Genomic DNA, 20,919 nt, shown 5'->3' on the forward strand with positions numbered 1-20,919 from the left:
TCCAGAACTATCCATTTTGGAATATAGAAAGAGTTGTTTTTCACTTATTTAAACAAATAGAAGCACTTAACAGGTGCAGGTTGGCAATATTTTGGTTGCTAATACTGCTGTTTATCACCTAGTTAAAATTATTGAGAGTTCTAATAATGCAGCAGTATTCTTCTATCTTGACTTTTAATTTGCCCTTTGAGAATATATCAACTTTTTTATCAGGTAAAATTGTAAATAATTTAGAGATCATCTCAAATGGAATGATATTCTAAGTATATCAGTAAGAGAAATTATGCAAGAAAATTGTCTATGACTTTATTTTCAACTTTAAAATAGGCTACCAAAGGAATTCATTCATAACAGTTAACATTTAATACTTTTAAGATGGTGAAAAGCCATATAGCCATTGAATTTTTCAAAATCTAAATGGTTGCAGTGACTAAGTTGAAAAGGGCAACAGCTCCTTTTATTTTTGGGTTTTTTTAATAGGGTATTTAACTTGCAGTGGTTTTTGTGTTGAAGATGCTGAGTTGTTTCTTAAGAACACATTTTCTCTCTGCTTAAACTTACCTGCTTTCTTCAGCTTGCTGCTAAATGGCCTGGGTTTGATTTTTTTGATAACTCAACATTTCTGAGAAATGGAATAATGTATATTATCTCTTTACAACTTAAATCTAGCTCATTTTTTAACCATATTGTAACAGAACACACAAATTACTTTGTACTCTTGAAAAGTAAATGAAAATTTTTCTCCTGGGTTGGCTTTATTCTACAGGACTTGCCATCAACTACCCAACCAAAAGGACGACAGGTGAATAGATATCCTCTATAGAAACTTCTCTAAACTAAGCTGCTAATAGCCAATCCTTTATTAACCCTTTCCATCCCATAATGTTTGCATTTTGGACCATAACATTTGAGCATTGAGAGCTTGTACCATTCCATTTTAACACATTACACATGACTAATTTTTTATAAAGAATTTTTCCTCACTTCTTTGTAGCTGTGATGGTTATTGTAATTTCAACCTGATAATTTTATATTAATGGTTAAGAATTCAACCTTCAGGGAGCCTATGGGCCTACCTCTGGCATGCAAAAGAATTTTAAAGGTTATAAAATTCTGAGAATTCTAAGAATAACTAAAAAGTACCTGCTGATGAACATTTTTAAGCACAAATTTTCTGAAGTTGAAAGCTTTTTCTTAAATTTGTATTTGCATGTGTATTTCTAAAAGCCATTTGCAATGAAAAATAAGAAAAGAATATAAATTATCTTGGCTTTACATCCTGATATACCTGTGCTAGTTCAAATATGAAAAGTTAAGTGCTGCCTAACACTGGCAAGTAACTTTCAAATTGCCAGCACTTTAAAGGTATAGATTTTAAGTGTAAATGCAGAGACTTGTTAATTTTATAAGCTGGATTGCTTAAAATACACAAAAAATAATCACACAGTGGTTCCAAAACCTTCAGGTTGGTTTTACAGTGACTTAAACATTAATATTCAATTTTAATTTCAAGAGATAGAATTTTTATGGGATTTTTATCTTGAAATATGGTATTAAAAATAATCAGATTTAGTGTTAAGATATGTATAAATTAGTACCTGATAGAATTCACCCATAATTTTGTCTTAAGACTGTATAACTGATGGAACATTGGATATGAAGTACCTTATTTTAAAGCATTTAAAAGTCAAATAATTCATTAAATGCTGCCATATAATAAACCCTTGAATGCTAATCTATTTCCTAAGTAAATTTACATATCATAAAACTCAGAGCCTTGAACTATGCATATCTTGAAGCTCTGTGCTGATTTCAAGTGTTACACTGGGGAAGCTAGGGTTCAAATTCATTTTTATTCTCTCAGATGAGTAAAATACAAACCTAAAACCTAAATTTAAAAGAAAAAAAGCTATTTTTTTAACTTTTTAAAAAAATTGTTTGAGTTACACTTAAGTTTATCAGCAGTGTGTAGACACACTGACACACTGCCGGTTGTCATATTTTACAGCAAGATACCAACCCAGAGTTCTTGCTAGTGTTATATCGTGTGCTGCTTTAGGGTTAAACCCTATCCTGACTGCTAGTATTGGGCTTAAAGGCTGCCACACAGTCGTGACAACTTATTCATAATGCCAGCATCACCAATACAGGTTTTAAAAAGGGCAAGCATACTTTTCTATTATTATAGGCCTAATCTGTTATAGTAAAAGCTTAAATTAAGTCTTTATTTTTATTAAGCAGATATTTCAAGTGTTTCTTCCAAATAAAAACAGCAAAATTTTGAAGCTATACCACATAAAAGATTACTAGTACATTGTTTCTAGTGGTAGAAGTTTTTTGTGTCGTATTTCCATGCATCGCGTTTGCTTTCACCATCTGATGTCCTTGTTTGTATTGTAAGTGTTGGTGTGTGATTATGACATTAGAGCTGACTTTTCTTTCACACTACTATGGCATCCTTTCTTACAAACTCCTGTTTTATAGATCTATGTAAGAGCTCAATTTGAATATGATCCAGCCAAGGATGACCTCATCCCCTGCAAAGAAGCTGGCATTCGATTCAGAGTTGGTGACATCATCCAGATTATTAGTAAGGATGATCATAATTGGTGGCAGGGTAAACTGGAAAACTCCAAAAACGGAACTGCAGGTCTCATTCCTTCCCCTGAACTTCAGGAATGGTATGTTTTTCTTTGTGTTTTGCTTTGTTTGATAATAAAAACAAAGCCCTGACCATCCATTTTCCAATTTTATATTATTTTAGAGTGTAAAACCTGTTTGATATACTCCTTCCTTTATGAGCCAAACAAAATTTAAATTAGTCATCCAAGAATTCCTTATCTTCAGTATCTGGTGAGATCCTAGTTACAGAGTCAGGGCTTCATTTTACACACAAAGAAAGGAAGGTCTGGAAAAAGGTTGGGTGACCAGCCCTGAGCCAAGTCATGGTCTCACAGCAGAGCCCTCCACTCACTCCTGTATGCGATTGCAATACTTTTAGAATGGCATTGAAAAAAAAATGTACCTTCTCCTTGCCCTTCTACATGCTTTCATGCCCATCCCACCCCACCACCAGCAAAAAAACGTAGGTGCTGTGCTTCAGGCTTCAGTGTCACTCAGGATATTTGAAGATAAAATGTGTTTCACTGTTAGAAGAAAAGGGTAGTCAGAAGCTTTGTTCTTTACCTTGACAGTCCTTTAAAAATACCTTTTCTGCTAGAAAGTTTAAGCCCTAAAAGCAAGCTAAAGTTAGGGGTTTTAGGCACGGTTTTTAACTGAGAGAAGAGGAGTCACAGATCACTATATATTTTTTATAAAATCTATTTCTGCTATTATTGTTACAGTTTCCTTAGTTGAACTGTCTTTTGGAAAATATTGACAGTTTTACCTTTGTTGGTACTTGGGCAATAGACCAGATTATTGCTAGCATAAAAGAGATAATGTCTGAGTTTTGTTTCATGTGGCAAAAAATAACAGTCATTAAGCATTCTTTCAGTTCCGCCTAAAATACTTGAACCCAGACCAAAGACATTGAGTCCATAGAAATTTCTACCTGCCTTTATCCATTTTCTTCACTAGTTAAGAGATTTCTGAGTTAATCTCTTTTGCTTGATTGCCTCTTTCAGCTATCTCATGTTTCCCCAAAAAATAGTATTAAATTTAGAATGCTGGAGCTGATGAGGACTTCAGATGCCATCATTTTATACATAAGGAAATGTGGGCCCAAATGGAGAAGCAGCAGCCTTCCATCTGGCATTGTCTTTCAGTCTGATCTTCAAGAAACAGTTTAAGCATAAGCAGGAAGAAAACAATCTCTAAGTTGCTGTGATGATGATGCCATTATATTCTTACTGATATTTACATTTTACAAAATGTCTTCTTTAATGTTACCATATATTATGGGCATTTACTGAAAATAATTGTGTAGATTCCAGACCTCTTCTGCCTAGTCAGATCATATATATAAATGTTTCACCAATGTCTAGAACTCTGAGTCCTTTGGAGGATTCCTGAGAGATGGCAGTGCAAAAAGCAGATTTGCTTCCTATTTCCTTTAATGGTGGACGAGATTATTTGGATAAATCCTCCTAATGAAAAAAAAAGAAAAGTGCTGCAGAAAATATGTTTTTTAAAATGACCTTGAAAGCACTGAATAGCTGAAAAGGTATCAGGCCAGGTACGGTGGCTCACACCTGTAATCCTAGCACTTTGGAATGCCGAGGCAGGTGGATCATTTGAGGTCAGGAGTTCTAAACCAGCAACCAATTATTTTTGTTTTGTTTTGTTTTGTTTTGTTTTTTTGAGACAGAGTCTCGCCCTGTCCCCCAGGCTGGAATGCAATGGCGCCATCTCAGCTCATCGTAACCTCTGCCTCCCAAGTATCTGGGATTACAGGTGCCCACTACCATGGCCAGCTAATTTTTGTATTTTTAGTAGAAACAGGGTTTCACCATGTTGGCCAGACTGGTCTCGAACTCCTGACCTGGTGATCCACCCACCTCAACCTCCCAAAGTTGTGGGATTACAGGTGTGAGCCACCACGCCCAGCCTCAGTGACCAATTTTTATATGAAAGCCTTTAATCAAAATGATAAATGGAATATCAGAGTTACCAAATGGCCCATTTTGCAAACAGGGTATTTGTCATTACTGAACACTTCTGTGCCAGAGAACCATGGTTAAGATCTAAGGCCGTACAAGTTAGGGAATCTGTTAGAAGACCCTCCTCATTGTTAGGAGTGCAAAAGGCAATCCCGCCAAGCTAAAAGGAAGCAAATAAGCATACCCTTATTTCCCTTCAACACCAGGGGACTATAGAGAAAGCTGTCTTGTCACCGAACAAAGTAAAGGATGAGGAAATTGGGAACAAACTTCCCCTGAAAGAATTGTGGCCACCAGTCCACCTTGAATGGATTTGCACCCAGGTACACATAGCCTGGGGCAGCCAGGGGAGCTGAAGCCATGTACTTGATTTGAAGTTTCCCCTTTCTTTACTAATAATAGTTTCAGATATATGGTATAAACAAAAAGAAAGCCTCTGAAGGCAAACACTTTTATCCTAACCCCCACTAACTTCATCCTATCCCTGAGACGTAAACTTTCCCAGGGCAGTAGCCAGCAAGTCAAAATTATCAGGCACAGAAGGAAACAAGTAAGACCCAACAGAAATGACAGATAGCAGAAACAAACCCAAACCTACCACATATATTGGAATTAAGAGACAAAAGATTTTAAAATTAAGCTTGCCAGGTTGATTGGTTTGTTTTTGAGACAAGATCTTATGCTGTCACCCAGGCTGGAGTGCAGTGGCATGATCACGGCTCACTGCAGCCTTGACCTCCTGGGCCCAAGCAATCCTCCCACCTCAGCCTTCCCAGTAGCTGGGACAACAGGCATGTACCACCACACCCAGCTAATCTTTTTCTTTTTCTTTTTTTTTTGTAGAGACGAGGTCTCACTATGTTGCCTAGGCTGGTCTCCCACTCCTGGACCCAAGTGATCCTTCCACCTTAGATTCCCAAAGTGCTACAATTACAAGGGTGCACTACCACACCTAGCCCAGGTCTTTCAAAATCAATAATAAGTTTGTAAAATATCTTTAGAGAGCAGAAATAAATTTTAATGACATAGCAGATTTGAAAAAGAATCAAGGAACATCCGGGGGGAAACACAGTAACAAAATTAAAATCTCAGTGGTCACAGACCTATTAGAATGACTAAAATTTTTTTGAAGTTTCATCAGTAAGTAAATATCAATAAATTATGATAGAGCCATATAATGGAATGCCACTCCTCAATAAAAAGGATCAAACTATTGATATATGCAGTAATATGAAACACAAGTTCATTATGCTGAGTAAAAGAAGCCAGGCAAAAAAGAGAACATGCTGTATGAGTCTATTTACATAAACTTCTGGAAAATGCAAGCTAATCTATAATGACAGTTGCCTAGGGATGGAGGTAGAGGGAGAAAGGAATTACAGAGAGGCACGAGGAAATTCTGTGGGTAATGAATGTGTTTTTCTTTTTTTGGAGACAGAGTCTTGTTCTGTCGCCCAGGCTGGAGTGCAGTGGCACGATCTCAGCTCACTGCAACCTCCGCCTCCCAGGTTCAAGTGATCCTCCTGCCTCAGCCTCCTAAGAAGCTGGGATTACAGGTGCCCGCCACCACACCTGGCTAATTTTTTGTATTTTTAGTAGAAACAGGCTTTTACCACGTTGGCCAGGCTGGTCTTAAACTCCTGACCTCAAGTGATCGACCCACCTTGGCCTCCCAAAGTGTTGGGATTACAGGTGTGAGCCACCACACCTGGCCATGAGTATGTTTTTCTTGATTGTAGTGATACTTTCATGGGTTGTATACAGATATCAAAACTGATGAAGTTGTGTACTTTGAATATGTTCAGTATATTGCCAAAAAAGTGAACTTTTAAAGTTGCAAAATATATAGAGGGAGAAAGGGATTCTAAATAGGATAAGAAAGAGTCCCACTGGGCAGTGTATACTCCAAGACCTGAGTAGGACTTTGGGGGTATAGGAAGCTATTCCTGGCAAAAAAGAAAGATCAATTTTCCTTTGCTTGGAAACTGAATTTGTCTCTAGGATGTCAGTGGGCATGCAATACTAACAAGAAAGATTTTAAACAACTGTATCAGCCAGACCCCCTCCAAGCTTTGTTCAAATGTATTGTTATGAAGTCACATTCTTCACATTTTATAGATGAGAATCAGTTTTTTTGAACCCAAATGCCTTACTCTAGGCACATCAATCTAGTCCTTTGATATATGTTAGGTTCCTGACTCTGTCATCCCCCGCCTTGTCTTGCTACAAGATCCTGATCTAAGCCATCAATAAATTGTTAAGCATGTGTTTGAAATTTCCTTCCAGGTTGACCTTAACCTTAACATGGTTTCTGTGTACTTACTGAGCTAAAGAGATCATGTTTATTTCCCGAGTGTCTGGTAAAAATCAGTTTTATTCCTCTGTCATCACAGCACATTAGACTATGCCACAAACTTTTCCTGGGAACATGTTATTTTTATGTTTTAAGCTTAAAAACATTTATTATAAGATACTCTCTACATTGTAACATAAGCTTCACAAGGTCACAATTTTAACTCTTAACCTGTCAAAAAATTTCTCAATTCTGTTTGTTTCCAAAGATCCTATGCCTTGTAGTTCTAACAGCACATGTTGACTTGCACCAGAAGAATCCCCAAAGCAAGACTTCATCAGCCTCCTCTGTATGCCATATAGGGACTATATGGAGATGGACTTTGATACTGTTACTGAGAGTTCACAGTATTTTCCAATAAATGTCTTTCCCCCAACCAAAAATAAATACATAAAAACTTCAGTGAACAAGAGCGAGTAAGAAACATAGAAGGCAGCCTCTTTAAGAAAATAGAAAATAACACTTCCCAAATCATTTTATAATGTCAGCGCTACCCTGATAACAAAATTCGGTTAAGGCAATTCAAGAGAAAAAAACTACATACCAGTATCTGTCATGAACACAGACGTAAAAATCCTCAGCAAAATATTAGCAAATTGAATCCAGCAATATATTATAAAGATAATATATTATGAGCCAGTGGAGTTTCTACTGGGAATGCACGGCTGGTTCAGCCTTTGAAAACCAGTCAACCAATCCACTATATTAACAGACTAAAGAAGAAAATCCACATAGTCATATCAATAGATGCAGTAAAAGCATTTGGTAAAATTAAAAACCCAATCATGATTAAACTCTCAAAAACTGAAGGGAGTAACCTGATAAAGGACATGTTAAGTAACCTGATAGTTAAGTAAGTACTTAACCTCAGGTTAAGTACTTAACCTGAAAGTTAAGTAGCCTGATAAAGGACATGTATAGTAAACCTACAACTAACATTACTAGAAAGGGAAAAAATTTCCAGATGATATGACTCTGTGTGTAGAATTCAAAGGAATCTGTAGATAAACAATTAGAATTAGTAGCAAGGTTTAGAAAGGTTGCTGATGTAAAATCAATATACGAAAATCAATTATAAGCCACAAACAGAAAATAAAACTTTTCAAAGGTACCATACATAACACCACGTGCAACACCATAATATTATAAAGTATTCTTGCACACACACACACACAAAACACTGGATCTGATTAGGCCTCTAGATTTTATTACCTATTTGCAGGAAATACAAAGGACAGAGGGACATACTAAAGATACCACAGGGACACAGTCTGAAAAATCCAGACTACAAAAACTAAAGGACAAACAACCAGTTTCTACAACAAGTAAATTGTAAGAAAAGAAAGAGGAGGGAGAGGGAACCTATAGATTTTAAAGGGATTTCAGAAGAAAACTATATTCTTGGATTTATTCCAAGATAATCTAGGATAAGGGAGTATAAATAAAATAAGGCTGGGTGCAGTGGCTCATGCCTCTAATCCCAGAATTTTGGGAGGCCAAGGCAGGCGGATCTCCTGAGGTCAGGATTTCGAGACCAGCCTGGCCAACATGATGAAACCCCATCTCTACTAAAAATACAAAAAAAAAAAAATAGCCAGGCCTTGCGGCAGGTGCCTGTAATTGCAGCTACTTGGAAGACTGAGATAGGAGAATCACTTAAACCTGGGGTCGAAGGTTGCCGTGAGCCGAGATCATGCTACTACACTCCAACCTGGGTAACAGAGTGAGACTCTGTCTTAAAAAAAATTTAAAAATAATAAAAAAATAAAATAAGCTATGACTCATGATTGTCAAAGCTAGGTTGTAGATATTGGAGTTCCATTACACTATATCCTTATATGTGTTTGAAATTTTTAGTATTGCAAAATGTTTCTTAAAATACCATTTACAAAGCCTTTTAAAAAAAATGACCAGGCACAGTGACTCATGCCTGTAATCCCTGCACTTTGGGAGGCCGAGGTGCGTGCATCACTTGAGGCCATGAGTTCAAGACCAGCCTGGCTAACATGGTGAAACCCCATCTCTAAAAAAAATACATATATATATACACACACACACACACACACACAAATTAGCTGGGTGCAGTGGTGCACACCTGTAGGCCCGGCTGCTCAGGAGGCTGAGGCATGAGAATTGGTTGAGCCTGGAAGGTGGAGGTCGCAGTGATCCGATATTGCGCCACTACACTCCAGCCTAGGTAATAGAGTGAGACTCTGTCTCAGAAAATAAAATAACCTAGGAACAAATCTAACAAAGATGTTTAAGATATTTACAGAATAAATTATACAATTTATTAAGACCAGGTACAGTGACTCATGCCTGTAGTCCCAGCACATTGGGAGGCCAAAGCAGGAGGATCACTTGAGCCCAGAAGTTTGAGACTGGCCTGGGCAACATAGCAAGATCCAGTCTATACAAAAATACAAAAATTGGCCGGGCTCGGTGGCTCACGCCTGTAATCCCAGCACTTTGGGAGGCTAAGGCGGTGGGGATCACCTGAGGTCAGGAGTTCAAGACCAGCTGGACGTGGTGGTGGATGCCTGTAATCCCAGCTACTTGGGAGCCTGAGCTAGGGAGAATCACTTGAACCCAGGAGGATGGAGGTTGCATTGAGCCGAGATTGTGCCATTACACTCCAGCCTGGGCGACAGAGCGACACTCCATCTCAAGGAAAAAAAATTAGGTGGCATGCACCTGTAGTCTCAGCTATGTAGGAAGCTGAGGTGGAAGGATCACTTGCACCCAGGAGGTCAAGGTGACAGTGAGCCAAGATTGCACCACTGCACTCCAGCCTGGGCAACAGAGCAAGACTCCATCTCAGGAAAAGAGAGAAAGAGAGAGAGAGAGAGAGAAAGAAAGAAAGATACCGAGATATTTAAAAAAATATAAGTAAATGGAGAGACATGCTGTGTTCAAGACTGGAAAACTCAATATTGTAGAGATGTCTATTCCTCCTAGATTGATTTCATAGATTTGATACAATCCCAACAGTTTTGAAATTGACAAGCTAATTTTAAAGTCTACCTGGAAATGCACAAGGTCAGGAATAGCCAAGATGCTCTTAAAGAACAAAGCAGATATCTTGGTATCTACCAGATAAGGTGTGGGTTTAGAGATGCTCAAATAGACCAGAAGAGAATAGAAAACCTGAAAACATTCCCATACATAAATGGACACTTGATGTGTGACAGAAATAGCACTGCATAGCAATGAGGAATGGACACGCTTTTCAATGAAGTGGAACAATTGAGTATTCATTAGGAAGAAAAAAGGAATTGGACCCCTCCTTTACATCTTAAGCAAAAATCAGTTCTAGGCTGGGTGCAGTGGCTCATGCCTGTAATCCCAGCACTTTGGGAGGCCAAGGTAGGTGGATCACATGTGGTCAGGAGTTCAAGACCAGCCTGAACTGACATGGTGAAACCCTGTCTCTACTGAAAAAAAATACAAAAATAAGCCAGGCATGGTGGCACGCACCTGTAATCCCAGCTACTTGGGAGGCTGAGGCACGAGAATCACTTGAACCTGGGAAGCAGGGGTTGCAGTGAGCCAAGATCGCACCACTGCACTCCAGCCTGGGCAACACAGAGAGACTCAAAAACAAACAAAAAACCCCAGCAGTACTAGTACATTAATACCTGAAATGTAAAACATAAAACTATAAACTTTGAGAAGGTAAAATTGGAGAATATCTTCTGGGACCAGGAAGGATTTCTTTTTATTTTTATTTAATTTTTATTCTTCTAAAGTCAGGGTCTCTCTCTGTCTCCCAAGATGGAGTGCAGTGGTACAGTCTCGGCTTATTGCAGCCTGGAACTCCCGGACTCAAGTGATCCTCCTGCTTCAGCCTCCCTAGTAGCTGGGACTACAGGCACGTATCATCACACCCAGCTAATTTTTGTATGTTTTTTTTCTTGTAGAGATGGGGTCTTACTGTGTTGCTCAGGCTGGTCTCAAACTCCTGGCCTCAAGTGAGCCTCCCTCCTTGGCCTCCCAAAGTGTTGGGAAATGCCCTGACAAAGATTTTTGTTTTTGTTTTTGTTTTTGTTTTTTGTTTTGTTTTGTTTTTTTGAGATACAGTCTTGCTCTGTCACCAGGCTGGAGTGCAGTGGCGCAATCTTGACTCACTGCAACCTCCACCTCTCAGGCTCAAGTAATTCTCCTATCTCAGCGTCTGGAGTAGCTGGGACTACAGGTGCGCACCACTGCACCTGGCTAATTTTTGTATTTTTAGTAAAGACGGGGTTTCACCGTGTTGCCCAGGCTGGTGTGAGCTCCTGAGCTCAGGTGATCCTCCCACCTCGGCCTTCCAAAGTGTGGAATTATAGGCGTGAGCCACCGCACCTGGCTGAGGATTTCTTAAGATATCAAAAATGCTTTCCATTAAATAAAAGACTGATAAATTTGACTAAATTAATAAGTTATGCTCATCAAATGATACCATAAAGAGAGCAAAAAGGCGAACCACAGAGTGGGAGAAGATATCTGCAACACATATATTAATAACTAACAAAACCATAATATCCAGACTACATAAAGAATTTCTACAAATCTATGAGAAAAAGACAACTGAATAGGAGAATGGTCAGAAGACTTGAACTGACACTTTACAAAAGAGGAAATTCAGTAGCCAATAAATATATGAAAAAATGATCAATCTTATTAATGAGTGAAATATAAACTAAAATGTAAATTAAAAACAGTAATATTCCATTATTCATCCACCATGATGGCTAAAATTAGAGATGGATAATACCAAGTGTTGCCAAGGAAATGGAACAATAGGAATGTTCATACACTGCTGGTGAAGTGTAAATCAGTACAACGTCATTGGAAATAACTTGCTATTTACAGTAGCACCATGTGGCATTCTGATTGTGATTTTTGGACTCCTCTTATATGTGACTCACTTGGGGACCCCTGGTTGGCCCCCACGAGCAAAATCATTAAGAGAGCAAAATCTTTTGTGGCAGTATCCTGAAAGGCAAGTATTTGCTTAGAGTGAACCTAAAAGAGCAACTTTTTAACGTTGTCTCTGTTTATGTTAACAATGCTGGATATTATAGAACAAAATTATAATTTTCTGATTGTGGTTATAAGTGTGAATTTAATCATAGCACACTTTTTCTGTCTTATACTAGAATCTCCATTTAGCAGTACTTCCATTTATTAAGCATCTACTGTGTGCCTGGCACTATGCTAGGGACATTGTTTACATTTTTTGTTCTAAACCTTTACAACAGCCATCCAAGAGGTTAAAGACCTTGCAGATAGAATATTCTGGCTAAGATCATGAGCTCTGGTGCCAGTCCTTCCCCAGTCTTTCACTTATTAGCTGTGTGATTTGGGGCAAATTGCTTAATCTTTCAGTCCTTCAATCCCCTTGTCTGTAAAATGGTGATGCAATTCCCTGTGTTATTAGAGAGATTAAAGGAGTTAATACATGTAAAGTTCCTAGAAAAGTGCCTAACATAAAGTGCTTAGTACCAGCTAATAAGTAACAAAGCCAGAATTCAAACCAGGCCTGTGTTGAAACATTCTTCTTCATCTCCTGGCCACATGTTTAGGCATCTAATCTGTGTTGTCAGTCAGTATATGTTCAAGGAATACAATGCCATTTTAATATAAGCCTATATTTTAAAACATTTCTAGGAAATTGTCATGAAAACCAAAGAATAGCCTTTATCCAAATTTCTTGAAAGATTAGGATGAGTATGGTTATGCTGTTTTATGTAAATTCTTCAAATGGATGACTTCTATTTTATCAACCAGAACTATAAATTCATTTTATTTTTCTTTTTATGTGTGCTAGGCGAGTAGCTTGCATTGCCATGGAGAAGACCAAACAGGAGCAGCAGGCCAGCTGTACTTGGTTTGGCAAGAAAAAGAAGCAGTACAAAGATAAATATTTGGCAAAGCACAATGCAGGTAGGGAAAAGTACAACTGTTACTGAGGCTGGGTTAAGCACCTCCAAGATCTAAAGAGGTGTAATATTTTAATTCAGTCTTCAGTGTTCTCTATCCAAAAAATTCTACCATATGAGATCTTTGTTAACTTTCAAAACCTTTAAGAAACCCCTGCCTCCAATTAATATGTTGGTTATTTGCTAGATATTTTACAGAGCTATACTTTATAGGACAAAAAACGTTATTTTGAAATAGTATCACCTGGAATCAAAAGATTCCAACACGTTAGGTCCTCCCCTGAGAAATGAAAGCTTGCGAGCTTACTGAGTCGCCAGGATTCTTATCTCCTTGGCTGGGATTGGTCTTGAACAGATCTCCTCCCTCCTGGCTCCTCTCTAGCCCTTGAGCATGGCCTGTGATAAACATCTAAGGTTAGAGGTGTGCTTTTATTAGACAGCTGTGCCACAAATGGTTCAGTGGTTAGTTTGAAAGAGTACAGATGACATGGACACTAACTTGGTTTTGTCCATTTCTGTGAGTAGTCTTCTTTTCTCATGGTATTTCCAAACTCCTCAAGAGCAAGAATCTTATCTTGGTCTTCCTATTATAATATGTATGTTTGCCCATATGGAAGTTTGTATTCAACTTAAGTCAAAATGTTCACTTGTCTTGTTAAAAACTGAAATTAATACCAAAAAGTCATTATTGGTTGTTGCAATGGAATCCCCAAAAGATTCACAGGGTGCAACATAAGCTAAAAGAAAATGCATGATGACATACAACAGTACATAAGAAATTATTTTCAATAACTTCTTAATATGACTCCTTTTAGAAGGAACTTTTTCTGAGGAATTGAAAGTCCTGACTGGCATTAGATTAGTTCCCAAGGTTTCAGAAATAACTCCAAAAATTAGAAATGTGGCCAAAAAAAAATCAAGTGAATCCAGTCATGCATACCCAGTTTGACGGCATAATGTTTCTGACAAGTATGAAATGCATTTTTCTCTGTAAATGTTGTAACGTGTTAGCATTCACTAGGAAAAAAGTATCTGAAAACTCTGAGTTATTCATTTCTCAATCAGATTAAAAGTAAATATTTCAAGCTGCTGTGGAATGTGGAATGAATGTGAGTGGCCACATGGGTTATGTTTAAATGGCTCAGTTAAATAAGGAATCTTTCCCTATGCGTTAGTTACATTGTGCCACATTTTTATTTCCAACAAAAGTATCATTTCTGATTATGTACTACTACAGAGCAGTAGTTTCATAATGGCTTTTTGATTTTATTAAGGCAAGAAATAGTTAAAGCAGACTAGTTACACAAAATGTAGCAACTATTAAGTAAATGCTCAAGTATACTGTTTGAAGAAATGCACTGCAGAGCCAGGCACAGTGAGGTGCCTGTAATCCCAGCTACTCAGGAGGCTAAGGCAGGAAGATTGCTTGAGCCCAGGAGTTCAAGGCCAGCCTGGGCAACATAGCAATACCCTGTCTCTACAACATAAAATAAATAGAAATGCACAGCAGTATCAGCAGAATGTTGCTTCACACAAAACATCAGTGGTTATTACCAAGCCTCTTTAGTTGCCCTTTTTTCTGTCAGCTTCTAACAGTCTAACACACTCTAATAGGCTCACAAGGAGATGTGTTAACATATAAATATGAGAAATGTATGCATCTCACCTTGTAATTTTTACAACAGTGTTAAATGATACATAGATATAGATGGCATTGAAATTAGCTTACACCTAGAAAAGCAAAGAAATGGCTGGTTCAGGCTGTCAGTTCATAATTAGATTTATGCTGTACTAATAGAGGGCATGTAAACATGAGTATTCAATTTGCCAATCTTCTTTAATTCAGTTCTGAGGAAAGAAATGAATTCATTGAAAAACTAGAATTCTGTAAATGCTGTCAAAGAATCAGTTGAATCATTCATTTAAGAATTTTGCCAGAGAATCAGCATCCCATCTGGCAGCCAGTGTTTTCACTTTTTCCGCTCTTTCACCACTAGGGCATCACCAATCTCCATTGCTCCCATTCTCTGATTTCTGTTTAGTGGTGCACAGTGATCCTGCAAACACACCTGTAAGCTTAATAGGCAGCTGGAGCTAGGACCAGGAATTAGCCCACCTGAGTAGCTGTGCAATTTGGGCAAATCACTTCACTCCTGCAGGCCTTAAAATAAGGGAATTCAGTCAACCAAAGAGATCTTTTCTAATTTTAAAGATCAGTAGGTCTCAGGTTCTTTCATCACTAGGCCTGACAAATGGGGATCATTCAATGAAGCCAAGTGTTCTTGTACTGTCTATCTCAGGCTATTGCTCTCTGGTAAACATTGCCTGTCCAGGTTGAAAGCTATCACCCTTGACATAGAAGGCAGGAGCCTAATAGGGGTAGAATAGAATTGCTTTCTCCTCTGCCTTTTGACATTATATCTCCTACCCCAAACCATTGATCTGTCTAAGTTCTTGTCAACTTAGAATGAAGAAAGGAGGGGGTGAGAGGACAGGGGAGCCTACTGCCACCACCTGTTTGGTATCATCAAGTTTTTCCTAACCAGCGGTCTTCCGGGCATCAGAGCCTTCCTTGCCATTTAAGGGGTTTTCTACATGTCAGTGTTTGTCACTGTGTTTAAGACCCTCCTTTGAAAGAAAGTCTGAGCTTCTTAGATGGTCCTTGCAGAGCCCCTTAAGTGTCTTTGTAGAACTTTGTGTTTAGGCTTGTGATTCTCTAGTCAGGATATCATTGTTAGGCTTCTCTCGCCTGCAAAATAATCACTGTGAGCCCTCTTTTTAGTTTCGCTTTTCGGGAGAAGATTCCCAGCTTTTTCCTGGACTTTTTGAAGTACACTGCCTGCAAAGCCTAGCATTCCTTTCTGTCACCATCTCTTCAGGTTTCTTCTGCATCATAAACCAACTCTTCCATTGTGTTCATTAGAAAGTCCACAAGAACCATTTGCTCAGTATTACCTTTGCTTTATAAGAGATCACATTGTCAAGTATTTAATCAGCTGTTCTGCTTTTAGCTATGATGAAAGGTCATCCCAATATACAGAAGTGCCCTGATAAAGCATTGCCCTAAAAGAGTGAGAAACAAATACTATTGACCTCCATTGGTGAGGCAGTTGCTTTGAGAACTTAGAAATATTATAGCCTTTCATACCAAACCACATGGGCCCATGGGCCACAGATCAAACTATATCTCAAAAGGATTTTTTCTGGCTTTTTTAGACGTTGATGGCAAAATACAGTACTCTGGTGGTATTCAGTAAACATATGTTTTGTTTCCTGCTTCAAATCTTTGAGAATTCATCATACATTGATGACAAGATCCGAACCTTATCATCAAATTCTGACGTTATTTGTATTTGTGGTACAAATGAAGGGTGGGAACTTTGTCAATATCTAGAACTGGTGGGAATGATAATACTAGAATTATTTCCATTTCTGTCATCAGGAAATTCTACATAGCTGGTTAAAGTGGACTTCTGTTCAAACTGTGTTACCAAAATTCCCATCATAAAGTGACAGCCTATTTGCTGAATTTGACCCATAAGTAAATTTTGTCCCTCTAACTCCCACACACACAGTGTTTAAAATAATTTTTAATAAGTCATCATGTGTGAACATCAGGATATTTAACATAAAAATTTAGATTTCAGAATTCCCTTAGAAGAACAAGAAATGCAGCAATACCAGGCCCACTTTCTCTCTTAGTAACTCTGGGTGGTTGATGTTACCTTTGAATAGATACTCATTCTCCAACACACACTGTACCCACCACTCCATTCAACCATATTAGCTATCTGGTCCCTGCAGGCATTCAAGTAGGTACTCCTTGACCCAATGTTACCAGTGTGCAATGCTCTTTTGAATTGGAGGTCTTTATAGTATTTGAAGATCTTCATAGTATTTCCAACTGAGACAAGGATTCAGTGTTAATGGCTTTTTTATGGAAAAAAAATTCAACTGGAAAGTAGTTACATAAATACTTAAAAGAAGTGTCTGGAATGTTGAGAAGTTTAGCAGGAAATCAGGGTAATATAAGCAAACTATGACAAACAGTATTTCTGAATCCTTGGGAATAGATTTGATTATGGTGTGTGTAGCTTTTACAGCAAATACATTTTCTGCAATACATAAAAGGTTTCTAGCCATGTATACTGGGTGCAAAAAGCATTGTGGTGTAGCTAGAAGAACTGAACTCTAGAAGCATTGAGATTCCGCAGCCCCAGGACTTCCAAAAGTAATTTTAGATCAAGTTACTAATGTAAACTTTTTAAAAATTAAGTCTTCATTAATTTGTTTTCTTAAATGTTAGAGCCCCAAAATACTCTATTTATATACACATATTTGAACATAGGGGATTTCTACAGTACCATTCATAGGTGTGTTTAAATTATGCTTAATACCACAAATTAGTACTGTTGACTTTAAAAGCTATTCTTTTTTTTTTTTTTCTGGAATACAAACAACTCTAAAGAAAACAAAAAGTAGCCCATAACCTCACTGCCCTGTTGGCATTAAAAATAATAATAGGCTGTGTGCTGTGGCTCACTCCTGTAATCCCAGGGCTTTGAGAGGCCGATGTGGGCAGATCACTTGAGGCCAGAAGTTCAAAACCAGCCTGGCTGGCATGGCAAAACCCCATATCTACTAAAAATACAAAAATTAGCTGGGCGTGGTGCTGTATGCCTGTAATCTCAGCTACTTAGGAGGCTGAGGCAGGAGAATCACTTGAACCCGGGAGGCAGAGGCTGCAGTGAGCTAAGATCCTGCCACTGCACTCTAGCCTGGGTGAAGGAGCAAGACCCTGTCTCAATAATAATAATAGTAATAGGCACACGTGGTTAGAAATTATGCATGGTACAGGAAGGTACAAAGTGAAAAGCAAAAGGCTTCCACATCTACATTCTCTGAAGAGGGTTTCTTGTAGCTATTCTCAATAAAATGTCTATGCGTATGCTAGTATATAAAATCCACTGGCTTTTATATAAGGATATTGTTGAATTTCTATTAAAATGAGTTTGTTTCTTAATGTGATTTATTTACCTTGTGTTTAGAATATTGCATGATAAAGTTTATTTTGTACATATTATACTTTTATTTTACTAATATATGAAAAACCATATTTCAATGACCCCTGTACATTTTTCATGCTGTCTCACTCCCAATGGCCTCTGTGCATGTAAGTAACCTGTTGAATGACTATGCCTCTGTGTTTTTGATGGTTTCCTTTTATTAAGTCCTTTTTTTTTAATCAGCAAGCAACTTAAAACCTTTAAAAGTTCAGTCTTTAAGTGCTTTCCTAATATTCTTTGTATCTCTTATTTTAAAATATCCCCTTTTTTTTATTGTTTCTCAACCCTATGACCATGTGACAATTTCATTTAGACCAGAGTAACCTCTTCATGCTGCTTATTTATGATTAAGATATTGATGCTTAACATATCTGTTCATTTGTTTGTAGTGTTGATTGTTGACATCTAACTCATTCTTATGTGTTTTTTTTTAATAATGACAAATCTTAATTTGGTAGGATTAGAGTTAGGGCTCTATAGAGGGATAGGTGTGTGTATATGCCGTTCAAAAAGCTTGTGTCATCATCATCATCTTGCTCCTTCATGAGATGCTTATTTTTATTAAAATATATTAAAACATATTTGCTTGTCAATGCACTTCTTTCATAAGCATACTTTGTCTTGATGGAAATATCACTCAGAGGGCAATAAGTCTAAAAAATAATGCCATCAGCACTCCTGCTTTTATTTTTGCAGTATAACTAGCTAGCCCTACCACAGAGAGCCTTCTGTTCGTTTTAATTTTGTGAGCCTGCCATTCTGAACACAAAACATTTCTTGGTTTTTAGCTATTGCTAGAGGATATGCTTTAAAGACTTTCAATCAACCTTTATAAATCAAGTTCTTAAAATAAAACAAATGCGCAAATACCCATTAATATACACTAACCTCTATTTTGATATATTGTATTTCTGTTTTTATATATTGTGATAAGGGTGCTTTTTGTTTGTTTCTGATCTGTGCTTTTTCTTTGTTTCTATTCTATTCTCAAGTATCTTATTTTGCACTTTAAGTGATTGGGCAGATCACTAATCTTAAGAACTAAGGTCATATTTACAGTCATTTTGCCATATTGTTTCAGGGAGTGGAAGGTTCTCTTAATGAGTGATTGGCTAAAGTAGCACAGATTTTGGGTGGGTGCAGTGGCTCACGCCTGTAAGCCCAGCCCTTCAGGAGGCCAAGGCCAGCGGATCACCTGAGGTCAGGAGTTCAAGGCCAGCCTAGACAACAGAGTGAAACCCCATCTCTACAAAAATACAAAAATTGACTGGGCATAATGGCAGGTGCCTGTAATCCCAGCTACATAGGAGGCTGAGGCAGGAGAATGGCTTGAACCCAGGAGGTGGAGGTTGCAGTGAGCCAAGATTGTGCTACTGCACTCCAGCCTGGGTGACAGAGCAAGACTCCATCTCTAAAAAATAAAATAAAAAATAAAGTAGCCCAGATTCCTTTATTACATCAGCAAATCAATTTTACTGAATTTATTTTAACCCCTCTAAAATACAGGGTTCATTTAATATTCTTTAGAAAAAGAAAGTCAGTATGTAACTGACAGCATTTGGGTCTGACCATACAAAAAATACTATAGGAAATACAGACATACAATTTTATCCCTTTGTGAGATTTTCCAAATGTGTGTGAGAATTGGACCATGTTGAATTTCAATAGGAATGGGCCTCTGCTCAGGAAAGTTTCATACATTGCTTGAAATTGTTTTTCTGATAGTGTTAAGAGGCAGGTTTCAGAAAAATATTTGTTAAAGTATTTCTACTCAGTCTGGCGTGATTAGAGAACTCCACTTTTGCAAAGGTTTCTGAGCTTAGACTCTACTTCATGACTCTTTCCATCCTGATCCACCACACACAGGCTGCTCGAGTAATGGGCGACAAGTTTTCAGGCCCAGGGAAGCATGTATCTGTCCTTGCGTATTCAAGATTTTCCATTGAATGGATATCTGGGTTACAGTCAAGCTTGTGAGATGCTCATTGATAAGCTTGTGAAATAAAGAACTTGCTTCAGAATCTAGCATGCTACCTTCATCAACTCTGTTGAAAGAAAGAACCATGAAGTTAAAGACTAGTTGTCCATGTATTTCTCATCCATCTCTAGAAATAATCTAGCTGGCCCATCTCCTGGTTAACTTTAGTTGCATTCATGCTATATTCATGTTGGTCACTGTCTGTAGACTTTTTCTTTTTAGTATTACTGATTTCTTAGAATTGGAAAAATATGAACAGCATGTGGTTTCAAATGAATTCATATGATTTGTTGGATACTGCATGAAAAGATATGTAGTATCTTTTAGAATTGAACATTTTAATGCATGTATTCAGCAGCTTTGGATGCCCCTGGTTCTAAAGCACATTTTCATGGGCTTAAAAATGAAAATTTCTCCCTAGATGCTATATGACTTAAATTACATGTAAGCCATATATCATAAGTTGGATTCATATTTTTAAGACATGGTTTTAATATAACTGTAGTTTTGCCAGTAAGATTATAATTTTATGTACATGAAATGGTCATTCCATAAATTTACCTTTCTTCTAAATCTTTGCATTTTAGTGTTTGATCAATTAGATCTTGTCACATATGAAGAAGTAGTAAAACTGCCAGCATTCAAAAGGAAAACATTAGTCTTATTAGGTAAGTTTGATTGTGTAAGTGGGTTGCTGCTTCTCACTTTCAAAACATTTTGTGAACATTAGTAAGAGTTGTCAACGTTAACATTCTTTTTTTTCCAAATGACATAGGCGCACATGGTGTTGGGAGAAGACACATAAAAAACACTCTCATCACAAAGCACCCAGACCGGTTTGCGTACCCTATTCCACGTAAGCAATGTCTCAATCTCTTTTCATTATATTTTTCCTATCACTTTTTTTAAACTCTATAATTTATGTATTTTTTTCTGATTACAAAAGGTGTAACTGTTCATTGTAGGAAATTTGTAAAAATCCAAAAAAGAACAAGGA

At 37.6% G+C, this 20,919-nt stretch overlaps 1 protein-coding gene across 13 annotated transcripts in view; it reads left to right on the forward strand.

The window, feature by feature from the left end:
- Positions 1–20,919, forward strand: part of CASK (calcium/calmodulin dependent serine protein kinase) — a 427,869-nt gene that overhangs the window by 392,029 nt on the left and 14,921 nt on the right. For 6 of the 13 annotated variants that reach the window (XM_012448141.2, XM_012448149.3, XM_012448145.3 and 3 more), the window contains 5 exons: positions 767–802; positions 2,485–2,681; positions 12,767–12,882; positions 20,510–20,590; positions 20,698–20,778. In XM_012448141.2, coding sequence (XP_012303564.1) covers positions 767–802; positions 2,485–2,681; positions 12,767–12,882; positions 20,510–20,590; positions 20,698–20,778 — 511 coding nt within the window. The remainder of the gene's footprint in view (positions 1–766; positions 803–2,484; positions 2,682–12,766; positions 12,883–20,509; positions 20,591–20,697; positions 20,779–20,919) is intronic. The other 7 variants (XM_012448142.2, XM_012448146.2, XM_012448151.2 and 4 more) reach the window with 3 other exon arrangements.

The sequence above is a fragment of the Aotus nancymaae genome, unplaced genomic scaffold (assembly GCF_030222135.1).
Source record: "Aotus nancymaae isolate 86718 unplaced genomic scaffold, 86718_ANA_hifiasm-v0.15.2.pri h1tg000058l, whole genome shotgun sequence".
NCBI lineage: Eukaryota > Metazoa > Chordata > Mammalia > Primates > Aotidae > Aotus > Aotus nancymaae.